This window comes from Schistocerca nitens, chromosome 7 (genome assembly GCF_023898315.1).
Source record: "Schistocerca nitens isolate TAMUIC-IGC-003100 chromosome 7, iqSchNite1.1, whole genome shotgun sequence".
NCBI classification, from domain to species: Eukaryota; Metazoa; Arthropoda; class Insecta; order Orthoptera; family Acrididae; genus Schistocerca; species Schistocerca nitens.
This window is the reverse complement of record NC_064620.1, coordinates 278332188-278345351: the sequence shown is the minus strand read 5'-3', so window position 1 is coordinate 278345351 and position 13164 is coordinate 278332188. Positions and strand designations below refer to the sequence as shown.

The window sequence follows — 13164 nt, the reverse complement described above, 5'->3', positions numbered from 1 at the left end:
TACTCTCTTTCAAATTCTGAAGGTGGCAGGGGTAAAATACAGGGAGCGAAAGGATATTTACAGTTTGTACAGAAACCAGATGGCAGTTATAAGAGTCGAGGGACATGAAAGGGAAGCAGTGGTTGGGAAGGGAGTGAGACAGGGTTGTAGCCTCTCCCCGATGTTATTCAATCTGTATATTGAGCAAGCAGTGAAGGAAACAAAAGAAAAATTTGGAGTAGGTATTAAAATCCATGGAGAAGAAATAAAAACTTTGAGGTTCGCCGATGACATTGTAATTCTGTCAGAGACAGCAAAGGACTTGGAAGAGCAGTTGAATGGAATGGATAGTGTCTTGAAAAGAGGATATAAGATGAACATCAACAAAAGCAAAACGAGGATAATGGAATGTAGTTGAATTAAGTCAGGTGATGCTGAGGGAATCAGATTAGGAAATGAGACACTTAAAGTAGGAAAGGAGTTTTGCTAATTGGGGAGCAAAATAACTGATGATGGTCGAAGTAGAGAGGATATAAAATGTAGACTGGCAATAGCAAGGAAAGCGTTTCTGAAGAAGAGAAATTTGTTAACATCGAGTATAGATTTAAGTGTCAGGAAGTCGTTTCTGAAAGTATTTGTATGTAAGTGAAACATGGACGATAAGTAGTTTGGACAAGAAGAGAATAGAAGCTTTCAAAATGTGGTGCTACAGAAGAATGCTGAAGATAAGGTGGGTAGATCACGTAACTAATGAGGAGGTATTGAATAGGATTGGGGAGAAGAGAAGTTTGTGGCACAACTGGACTAGAAGAAGGGATTGGTTGGTAGGACATGTTCTGGTGCATCAAGGCATCACCAATTTAGTATTGGAGGGCAGCATGGAGGGTAAAAATCGTAGATGGAGACCAAGAGAGGAATACGCTAAGCAGATTCAGAAGGATGTAGGTTGCAGTAGGTTCTGTGAGATGAAGAAGCTTGCACAGGATAGAGTAGCATGGAGAGCTGCATCAAACCAGTCTCAGGACTGAAGACCACAACAACAACAACATATTGTATATGTTGGTAACAGTGCAGGTTTCTAGTGTCTGTAAATGATTATCTTTGCTAGTATGTACTTTTGCTTTGCTGAAGCAGTTTCGTATGTGGTACTGAATGTTTGTTCCCCAAGCGCTACATATATTTGTGGAAATACATATCCTTTAGTGTGCAGTAAATACGAACTATGCCACGCATCAAGAAATTCAATAAAAGGCAATTCGATGGTAACCAGTTCACAAACAAAGCAAGCCACACTGTTCAAAGTAACCTATGTATTAGTTCTTCAGGGAAGAAACTTCGACATGGCACACCTCTTGGTGATTTAAACCTTTGTGTTAACAGTGATGCTGTTTGTAGTGGATTTGTTGTTGTTGATGTGGGCATCTTATCTTCTTTGATAAGGGAAGTGTCGAAATGTAAACAATGTGATGGTGTGGGCTGCCCGGAAATAACTCAACAACAAAGTATCAGGAAGTGTTTAGCATCAAAATTAGTTGTTCTGTGTAGATCTTGCAATAAATCTACCTTGAAAATGGCTTTAAACATTGTGCATCACCTCTTGGTGATTCAAACCTTTGTGTTAAAAGTGATGCTGTTTGTAGTGGATTTGTTGTTGTTGATGTGGGCATCTTATCTTCTTTGATAAGGGAAGTGTCGAAATGTAAACAATGTGATGGTGTGGGCTGCCCGGAAATAACTCAACAACAAAGTATCAGGAAGTGTTTAGCATCAAAATTAGTTGTTCTGTGTAGATCTTGCAATAAATCTACCTTGAAAATGACTTTAAACATTGTGCATAATTCATTTGATGTGAATTTGAAGTTAGTGTATGGAATGCATGCAGTAGGAAAAGGAAAAAAGGCTGCTCAAATGTTTTGTGGTTTAATGGACCTTCATCCTCCTCCCAGTAGGTTCAGCAAGTACGTAAAAATACCTTTAGGTGCCTTGATGGTTGTGTCTGAAGCATCTATGAAATGTGCAGTAGAAGAAACTGTAAATATTTGTGGAACAAGGGACATTGCTGTTGCACTTGATGGGACATGGCAACATCGAGGACATTCTTCCCTGAATGGTGTTGTAAGTGCTACTTCTCTGGAGAATGGAAAAGTTGTTTATGTTGAGTGCTTATCAAGCCAAGATAAAGTTTTCAGGGCACAAAAATGTGCAGTAAGAGTTATATGTGGTGTGAACCCAAGAACATCCTGCAGAAGCCTGTTTAGGAAACTAGGGATATTAATTACTGCTTCCCGATATATTAATTCCTTAATGAAATTTTTCATTAAAAATATATCACTTTTTCAAACCAACAGCTCAACACATGTAATCAATACTAAAAATAAGAATAATCTTCACAAGGATTTAAAGTCACTAACTCTTGTACAAAAAGATGTGCATTATTGAGGAACACACATTTTCAATAACTTGCCAGCAGCCATAAAAAGCTTAAGAACTGATGAAATTCAGTTTAAGCAAAGCCTAAAGGATTTATTGGTGGCCAACTCCTTCTACTCAATTGATGAATTTCTCAGTAGAAAGATGATGTAACTTACCAAATGAAAGTGTTGGTATGTTGATAGACACACAAACACACACACAAAATTCAAGCTTTCGCAACCCAGAGTTGCTTCATCAGGAAAGAGGGAAGGAGAGGGAAAGACGAAAGGATGTGGGTTTTAAGGTAGAGGATAAGGAGTCATTCAAATCCCGGAAGCGGAAAGACTTACCTTAGGGGGAAAAAAAGACAAGTATACACTCGCACACACACACATATCCACCCGCACATATACAGACACAAGCAAACATATGTAAAGGCAAAGAGTTTGGGCAGAGATGTCAGTCGAGGCGGAAGTACAGAGGCAAAGATGTTGTTGAATGACAGGTGAGGTATGAGCGGCGGCAACTTGAAATTAGTGGAGGTTTAAGCCTGGTGGGTAATGGGAAAAGGGGATATATTGAAGGGCAAGTTCCCATCTCCGGAGTTCTGATAGGTTGGTGTTAGTGGGAAGTATCCAGATAACCCGGACAGTGTAACACTGTGCCAAGATGTGCTGGCCGTGCACAAAGGCATGTTTAGCCACAGGGTGATCCTCATTACCAACAAACACTGTCTGCCTGTGTCCATTCATGCGAATGGACAGTTTGTTACTGGTCATTCCCACATAGAAAGCTTCACAGTGTAGGCAGGTGAGTTGGTAAATCACGTGGGTGCTTTCACACGTGGCTCTGCCTTTGATCGTGTACACCTTCCGGGTTACAGTACTGGAGTAGGTGGTGGTGTGAGGCTGCATGGGACAGGTTTTACACCAGGGGTGGTTGCAAGGGTAGGAGCCAGAGGGTAGGGAAGGTGGTTTGGGGATTTCATAGGGATGAACCAAGAGGTTACGAAGGTTAGGTGGACGGCGGAAAGACACTCTTGGTGGAGTCGGGAGGATTTCATGAAGGATGGATCTCATTTCAGGACAGGATTTGAGGAAGTCGTATCCCTGCTGGAGAGCGACATTCAGAGTCTGATCCAGTCCTGGAAATTATCCTGTCACAAGTGGGGCACTTTTGGGGTTCTTCTGTGGGAGGTTCTGGGTTTGAGGGGATGAGGAAGTGGCTCTGGTTATTTGCTTCTGTACCAGGTCAGGAGGGTAGTTGCGGGATGTGAAAGCTGGAGGTACTGTTGCTTGTTGGTGGGTTTGATGTGGACGGATGTGTGAATCGGGCCATTGGACAGATGGAAGTCAACGTCAAGGAAAGTGGCATGAGATTTGGAGTAGGACCAGGTGAATCTGATGGAACCAAAGGAGTTGAGGTTGGAGAGGAAATTCTGGAGTTCTTCTTCACTGTGAGTCCAGATCATGAAGATGTCATCAATAAATCTGTACCAAACTTTGGGGTGGTTGGCCTGGGTAACCAAGAAGGCTTCCTCTAAGTGACCCATAAATAGGTTGGCGTACGAGGGGGCATCCTGGTACCCAAGGCTGTTCCCTTTAATTGTTGGTATGTCTGGCCTTCGAAAGTGAAGAAGTTGTGAGTCAGGATGAAGCTGGCCAAGGTAATGAGGAAAGAGGTTTTAGTTAGGGTGACAGGTGATCGGCGTGACAGGAAGTGCTCCATCGCAGCGAGGCCCTGGACGTGCGGAATATTTGTGTACAAGGAAGTGGCATCAATGATTACAAGGATGGTTTCCAGGGGTAACAGATTGAGCAAGGATTCCAGGCGTTTGAGAAAGTGGTTGGTGTCTTTGATGAAGGATGGGAGACTGCATGTAATGGGTTGAAGGTGTTGATCTACGTAGGCAGAGATACGTTCTGTGGGGGCTTGGTAACCAGCTACAACGGGGCGGCCGGGATGATTGGGTTTGTGAATTTTAGGAAGTAGGTAGAAGGTAGGGGTGCGGGGTGTCGGTGGGGTCAGGAGGTTGATGGAGTCAGGGGAAAGGTTTTGTAAGGGGCCTAAGGTTCTGAGGATTCCTTGAAGCTCTGCCTGGACATCAGGAATGGGATTACCTTGGCAAACTTTGTATGTAGTGTTGTCTGAAAGCTGACGCAGTCGCTCAGCCACATACTCCTGACGATCAAGTACCACAGTCGTGGAACTCTTGTCCGCCGGAAGAATGACGAATGATCGGTCAGCCTTCAGATCATGGATAGCCTGGGCTTCAGCTGTGGTGCTGTTAGGAGTGGGATTAAGGTTTTTCAAGAAGGATTGAGAGGCAAGGCTGGAAGTGAGAAATTCCGGGAAGGTTTGGAGAGGATGATTTTGAGGAAGAGGAGGTGGGTCCTGCTGTGATGGAGAATGGAACTGTTCCAGGCAGGATTCAATTTGGATAGTGTCTTGGGGAGTTGGATCATTAGGAGTAGGATTAGGATTATTTTTCTTCGTGGAAAGGTGACATTTCCAGCAGAGAGTACGAGTGTAGGACAGTAAATCTCTGACGAGGGCTGTTTGTTTGAATCTGGGAGTAGGGCTGAAGGTGAGGCCTTTGGATAGGACAGAGGTTTTGGATTGGGAGAGAGGTTTGGAGGAAAGGTTAACTACTGAATTGGGGTGTTGTGGATCCAGATTGTGTTGATTAGAATTTTGAGGTTTTGGGGGGAGTGGAACTGGAAGTGGGAGATTGAGTAGATGGGAGAGACTGGGTCTGTGTGCAATGAGAGGAGGATGAGGTTTGCTGGAAAGGTTGTGGAGGGTGAATGAGTTGCCTTTACAGAGGTGGGAAACCAGGAGATTGGATAGTTTTTTGAGGTGGAGGGTGGCATGCTGATTTGCGGTTGGCCTGTAGGAGGATGCTCTGAACAGCCAGTGTGGATGTGGGAGAGGAAAGATTGAGGACTTTTATTAAGGATAGGAGTTGACGGGTGTGTTCATTGGCTGAGTTGATGTGCAGGTGAAGGATTAGGCGGGTGAGGGCTATGGATTGTTTAGTTTGGAACTGGTATAGGGACTGATGGAAAGAAGGGTTACAGCCAGAGACGGGAACTTTAAGTGTGAGGCCTTTGGGGGTAATGCCAAATGTCAGACAAGCCTGAGTAAATAAAATATGGGAGCGTAATCTGGCTAGGGCAAAGGCATGTTTGCGGAGTGAATGTAAATAAAACTTAATGGGGACGTTGTGGGGATGTTGTGAGTGTGACATGGTATTAGAAGTTGGAATGTGTAACGTGAGGCTGAAATGAAAAAGAAAATAAAAACATATGGGGAGAGATAAAGGTGAACTAGAAAGCAACTGGAGATCTGGAGTGAAAAAAGTCGAAAAAGTGTTGGTTAAAGCTGAGCTATGTTGATCCTGTGGTGAACTTGGGTTGGTAAACAATGACGTGCACAAAGGTTAGGTGGTTGTGTTGCCTCCAAAGTACGTTAAAGGGTGGAGAAATTCAGAAAAATTTCGAAAAAACTGCTTGTAAATGTATTAAAAGGAGTGGTTTTGTGGTGGCAGATTATGAAAATGAGGCTAACAATTGTCTGACGAAGAAATAATGTCGTTAAAACCTGTGGGAAGCGGCTAAAAATGATCAGTAATGTGCGAAAAATGGAAATAACGCGAAAGTTGTTAGAACTAGCCGAAATCATTGTTTAATAGGTGAAAGGAACAGTTTGTGAACTGGGAATGGTGGATTTTATAGCGGCGGTAGTGTCGAAAGCGGGAAAAAAAAAAAAAAAATTGGTTATGGTTTGGAAGTGGGTTACGTATTATTGAGTATATATAGGCAGGATAAAATTGTATGGTAGATTACAATAAAAAGGAGAAGGTGAATACAAAGCGAAATTACTTGCACAATCAGAAAGAGAAAGTAAGATGACAGAAAAGATTTTGAAATGCAACAGTGACAATAACAAACGTAATTGTTGGGTTGAAATTAATGATATGAATATAATAGAGGGAAACATTCCACATGGGAAAAATATATCTAAAAACAAAGATCATGTAACTTACCAAACAAAAGCGTTGGTATGTTGATAGTCACAAAAAACAAACACAAACACACACACAAAATTCAAGCTTACACAACCCACGGTTGCTTCATCAGGAAAGAGGGAAGGAGAGGAAAGACGAAAGGAAGTGGGTTTTAAGGGAGAGGGTAAGGAGTCATACCAATTCCGGGAGCGGAAAGACTTACCTTAGGGGGTAAAAAGGACATGTATACACTCGCACAAACACACATATCCATCCGCACATATACAGACACAAGCAGACATATGTAAAGGCAAAGAGTTTGGGCAGAGATGTCAGTCAAGGCGGAAGTACAGAGGCAAAGATGTTGTTGAATGACAGATGAGGTATGAGTGGCAGCAACTTGAAATTAGCGGAGGTTGAGGCCTGGTGGGTAACGGGAAGAGAGGATATATTGAAGGGCAAGTTCCCATCTCCGGAATTCTGATAGGTTGATGTTAATGGGAAGTATCCAGATAACCCGGACGGTGTAACACTGTGCCAAGATGTGCTGGCCATGCACCAAGGCATGTTTAGCCATAGGGTGATCCTCATTACCAACAAACACTGTCTGCCGTGTCCATTCATGTGAATGGACAGTTTGTTGTTGGTCATTCCCACATAGAAAGCTTCACAGTGTAGGCAGGTGAGTTGGTAAAGCACGTGGGTGCTTTCACATGTGGCTCTGCCTTTGATCGTGTACACCTTCCAGATTACAGTACTGGAGTAGGTGGTGGTGGGAGGGTGCATGGAACGGGTTTTACAACGGGGGCGGTTACAGGGGTAGGAGCCAGAGGCTGGGGAAGCTGGTTTGGGGATTTCATAGGGATGAACCACGAGGTTACAAAGGTTAGGTGGACGGTGGAAAGACACTCTTGGTGGAGTGGGAAGGATTTCATGAAGGAAGGATCACATTTCAGGGCATTTAATCTTGATTGATTCCACAAAAATCTTGACTTCCACAAAGTTTTAAAATCTTGTGACCACGCATATCTTTAAAATTTACAAGTGTTGTTACCTGTTAAGAGTAAAATTGTGTTAAAACACAAGAAGTGCATCTACTAAGTGGCTGAACTGCAAGATGTCATCAGTGAGAATGGGGTGGTCTACATAATTTCAGCTCCTCCCGTAGACATGTGTCATTGTCATACCATTTCCTTTGAAATTACAAAATGACTTATCATCAAATACGCCTAACTAGTGGACCCAGCAATGCTTCACAATTGATAAATATGTATGGGAATTGTATATACTTCAGCCATCTGAAATCTGTGTTTGTCCTATTCCCATCACACACCTTGCTAGTCATCACTGATGCTACCTCCCTCTTAGTAACATTGCCCATGTACATTGTGTGTCTGTCACTGAACATTTCCTGTCAGCACCCACCTGATTCCAAATGTATGACATCCTTCCTGCTCAGCTTAATCAACTTGGTACTTACCAACACACTGAGGAAGGTGGTGCAATGGTTAGCACACTGGACTCAGATTTAGGAGTATGACAGTTCAAATGCACATCTGGCCATCCTGATTCAAGTTTATCATGGTTTCCCTAAATCGCTTCAGGCAAATGCCAGGATGGGGTCCTATGACCTTGCTGTTTGGTCTCCTCCCACAAATCAACCAACGAACTTACCAACAACTACTTTATGTTTGAGAGACAGAAACACTAGCAGATCAGGGACACAGCCATGGGAACCAGGATGACTCCTACCTGTGCCAACTTTTACACAGGTCACTTGGAGGGGGCATTTCTCAGATCCATAAACCTTCAGACCTTGGTTTGGTTTAAATACATTGATGACATCTTTGCCATATGAACTCATGGTGAGGCTGAGGCATTAAAATTTTTCTAATCTATAAATACATTCTCCCAGTTAAATTTTACATGACCCTATTCTGAATGCCATGCCACTTTTCTTGATGTTGATTTCGTCCTCACTGAAGGTAAGCTATGTGCTTCTGTTCACATTAAACCTAAGAACAAACAGCAGTACTTACATATTGACAGTTTCCATCCTTTCCATGTCAAACGTTCCCTCCCGTACAGCCTTGGCATTTGAGGCAAATGTATTTTTTTCAGATGCAGACTCTTTACAGCAATACACCTCCCTTCACACCTAGCCCTCACTGGACATAATTACCCCACCAGCCTAGTTCAAAACAGATTTCTCAGGCCATCACATCCAATCCTGGCACTGCTAACCCCTCCAAAAAACATCTTAGGAGTACACCTCTTGTTACTAACTATTATCTTGGTGTTAAATGTATTAATCAGCTACTTTGACAAGGCTATGACTTTCTAAAATCATGCCCTGAAATGAGGTCCATTCTGTCTGTTATTTTGCCCACCACTCCAATAATAGCTTTTTGTTGCCCTCCAAATCTCTGCAATATCCTATGGTCCTCCAACACCCATCTCCCTACCCTATGGCTTCCACCCATGTGACCATCCCAATTCGAAGATTTTCCCTATGCACCCTCATATCATTATCTGTACCAGCCCTGTAACTGGCAAAACATAAACTATCAAAAGGAGGGATACCTATGAAACGACACACATTGTATACCAGGTGTTACGTAAGCACTGTTTGGCTTGTTATATCAGCATGATTACCACCGAGTTATCAGTTAGGATGGATGGACATAGGTAGAGGGTGTATAGGGCATACGCAGAGGGTGTATACCGGCAACACACAATATCGTGTTGCAGAGAATGCTATGAAACATGACAGTTGTGACCTCGGTGCCTGTTACGTTGAACACGCCATCTGGATTCTTCCCCCAGGCACCAGTTTCTCAGAACTCTGCATGTGGAAACTAGTACTACAACATGTCCTTGGTTCTTGCCACCCACCTGCCGTTAATTTACATGAATTTCGTCTGTCTCAGCATTTATTCACAGTAGCTACTCCTTTCTTCACCTCATTTTAGTTTTCTACATCTTTAATTTTCTGTCCTGTCTATTTTTCGCCGTCCCCTCTCACCTCGGTTACATGTAGTGCATTTAGCTTTTCACTCTTATTAACTTGTGCATTATGTTTTAGCAGTAATCTATGTCCTGCATATTATCCCGTCTTCCACCTTTAAGTTCTCAGATTTTCAAATCATTCCCTGTGCAGTCCCCAACAATCAGTCTTTCCTTCTTATCCTATCTGGTAAGTCTCCCCTGAGCCAAGGTTCCATGTGACTTTTCCGAACTCTACCCCTTTTCCTAAATCACACCAACCCTTTCTTTCACCCCTCTTCCTTCTCCTTCAACCATTCTGCCAGAAGAAGGAGTCACTGGCTCTGTAAGCTTCCAGACTTTAATACCTTTATGTGTATGCTCTCCTACCACCACTAGGTAAGTATATTTTTTATCTACCCAGTTACATTATATTTTCAAAAACTGATTATTTTTGTTAATATATTGATGCATCAAGCTATTTTTACATATAATACTTTGGAATAGGGATCAGAAAATGTAGCATCCATTTTTGGCCAAATTCATATGTATTTTTTTCAAAATTTGCATTTTTTTGTTGTTGAAATTCACATCTATTTTTTGTTTGTAAGTGATTAGGGGCACAAATTTAAAATGTTTCCATGCTACATGGTTGAAGACAAACAAAGCCTTATTTCTTTGATACTGACTGTTAAAAAAGTTCTGTTTGGGAACTTTTTGAGTGGAATGTTTACTTTTGCAAAAACTTCAACAATGGTTTCTTCCAAAATGGTGTTGGTTTTCTTCCTTTGGCTGTATTTAAGCTTTCAAAACTGATTTTTTGTTGACAAGCAGCAGCATTTTCCCGCCAGTGAATTTAATGCATTCATAGCTGTGGGACCCACACTTGCAAATGCTATGGATTGAACTGACAAGGCACTTTGTGTAGAAGTAGAACCATATCAACAGTAACTCTGTTTTAACATTCGGGGAAGAATTTCAGCACAGTTGAAAATTGTTACAGATTTTGTTTTCCAATCACTACCATGCAGAGTGTGGGCCCTATAGGCAATAGTGTAAACAAGCTAGAATTTTGATGACAGAGGGGAGAAGAGCGGTGCAGGGAAACAAGCGCAACACATCCATCATAGGGGTCACCAATCTCTTCTGGTGTTGTGTCGTAACCAAAATCCGTGATGGACCAGGATTAGTTGCTGTACTTATTTCAAAATAAGAAAATGGAACAAGCAACACACAACACAAAGGGTTCAGGGTTGGCTACTGTGCAATGCTTGGTGAGGTTAGCACAATGTTGTTTGATGTAGTTGAAATGTGATCTGTAGCAGTATGCACTGCAACCACAGTTTAAAACATCTGCCACCTAATTTTCCCCGTTAAAAGTGTCCGCATTATATCACCTTTTGAGCTTTAGCTAACAAACAGACATATGCATTTCTTTGTTATAAAATGCTAGGTCCCATGGCTGAATCCTACATTGTATTATTAAATAGACCATTTGACCATCCATTGCTGACCTGACAGCAGCTCATTGAGCAGATTGATACGTCATTGCATTCATACACTTTTTATTTTGCAAACAGGTTCTTATGCACATTGTCTTTCCAAATTGATCTTCGCCAGATAACATACAATACCAGAAACTGAAAACTGGTTACATTTTCGTTATTTATATGCAGAAATAAAGCTATTTCTAAGTATCTCTCATAAAATAGTTCATGTGGATACAATTTGCTGTGAAATAGCACCCATTAACTAATTTCGTGTTTTTACATTTTGAGGCAGAATTTGCATCTATTATGCATTTATCGCAAAATGCGAATTTTCCTGGTCCCTACAATGGAAAATACAGAGCTTTGAAAATGAATGACTCATTTATATTATCTTTGTATAATAATTGCTGTAACTTTGGCAATGGACTGTTTAGTGTACACAATGTGTGTGTTGGAAAGCATAAATCTTAATTTCTGCTGGGTACACTCTCTTACTTAACTTTGTGGTCAAGCAGGCGAAGTTGGGATGAGCAGATTACTCTGCCACTTGGACTTTTGTGAAAAGTGGGATGGATTTCTCTTCACACTTTCCAGTCCCTAGCAACCTCATGTGAATCTCCTGGTACTGAACACAATATAACTGACAACTGTCCTCCCAGCTCTGCTGTCACCTACCTTGACATAATAGCTTCAGCTCTTTTGTTCATCTCACATCTTATTTCAAATCCATTTGGCATCTGTTCCTGTTTGTGTCATCTCACACCGTTTAATGCCAGAAAACTGTAATGAAAACACTTGTTGATTCATTTTAAACAATGATAGTATTTGATTGTTTCCCCACATTTAGAATGGTCTTTTGACTACAAGCTCTATTCATATCCTTGTTTTAAGCTTAATTGCACAGAGGACTGTTGAGACATCAACCATCAGTCATCAACTATCAATTAAGTCAGATACTACCCTTACATGTCTTCTTATTACTGAACAGACTCTTGTAGTTACCACATTTTTCAAAGGAGCAGCTCTTTAGAGAAATCTATAATGGCCCCATTATTCATGAAGAAACCAGTTCCTAGAATTACGGAAACAATAAGGCCTTTCAGAGCCAACACTGGATGTCCATGATCAGCTATAATTTAGTTGTAAGAGGAACTGTTTTGAACCCATGGGGTTTTATAAAAAAAATTGTATTAGGTCATGGTAATTTCATATCTTTGTTATTTATGAAATATAAGAGTTTAAGTAGCTTTGTAAGGGAAGGGTAATGTTTTTATATTATCGATAAGGGAGACTAGGTTAACCATCTTGGTGCATATGGTGAGGTTTTCTTCTTCTTCCATATATTTTATTTTTGTAGTTTTTAAAGTGTGTCTATTCCTTGGCCACCATAAGGAGTGATTTGCTGGTATTAAATACTAGAGAGAAATGAAAAAGGATGTCAGCCATTGATCTCACCTTCTTCATAGCAAGGAATCAGGTCAATTTTTGGGGCTATGGAAGAAAAGTGTAACATTACTCATTCTGTGAGGTTAAAGGCCAATTCTATTTTGTGGTCCTGGTCAAACATCTTCCACAGAGGGGTTCCAAGGATAAAAGATGGGTAGGGTTCCTATCGTTTGGAGTCATATCATCTGTTCCTCTTTGTCTTTTGGAATATGTCTTCTGTTCTCCTTTGGCCCTGACTATCTTGTATTCTTCCTTTTCCTTTCATTCTGAATACATTTTGAGGGAGCTTCTAAGATATCATATATCCCCTGTCTGTGACATAACTCTTTCTGTTTAGTTTCTTGGTTTGATGTAACATTTTCATCTTTTTTTTCCTTGTCAAGTATCTTTCACTATTGACTAGGCACTCATTTGAGAACTTCTACCTCTGCTGCTGTCTAATTTCAGTTGTCTCAAAATAACTGAAGAAAGACAGAGCTAATTTGTCTTCTCCTGGTGGATGTCGAACTGAGCAGACACTTCCAGAGGCATGACCACATTTTTCTAAGACTGGCTAAAAAACACTTTGGTGTGGACTACATTAATTACCAGACTATTCAGTTATTTTATATTTTGTTAGTAGAAGACTAAAAGAGAGCATATTCAGGTGAGGTTAGGAAAACAATTCTTCCACCATTCACACAGAAGATTCATCTGTCCTCCTGTCCACTAAGCCAGCATTCTGCAACTTTTTATTACTCACTGTACATCGAGACAGGCCTAGACTCAACTTGGCACACCAAAATGCCTGTCCCCTCAAAATCATCTGAACCTTAATATAATTGTGAGTTATTACACTATTAT

General features: G+C 41.2%; 1 protein-coding gene across 1 annotated transcript in view; it reads left to right on the top strand.

Moving 5' to 3' along the window:
• Nucleotides 1-13164, top strand: part of LOC126195572 (dynein axonemal heavy chain 2) — a 957657-nt gene that overhangs the window by 83893 nt on the left and 860600 nt on the right. Inside the window, 2 exon segments of the mRNA XM_049934198.1 lie at nucleotides 10389-10440; nucleotides 11470-11620. Of these exon segments, the coding sequence (XP_049790155.1) occupies nucleotides 10389-10440; nucleotides 11470-11620 (203 nt within the window).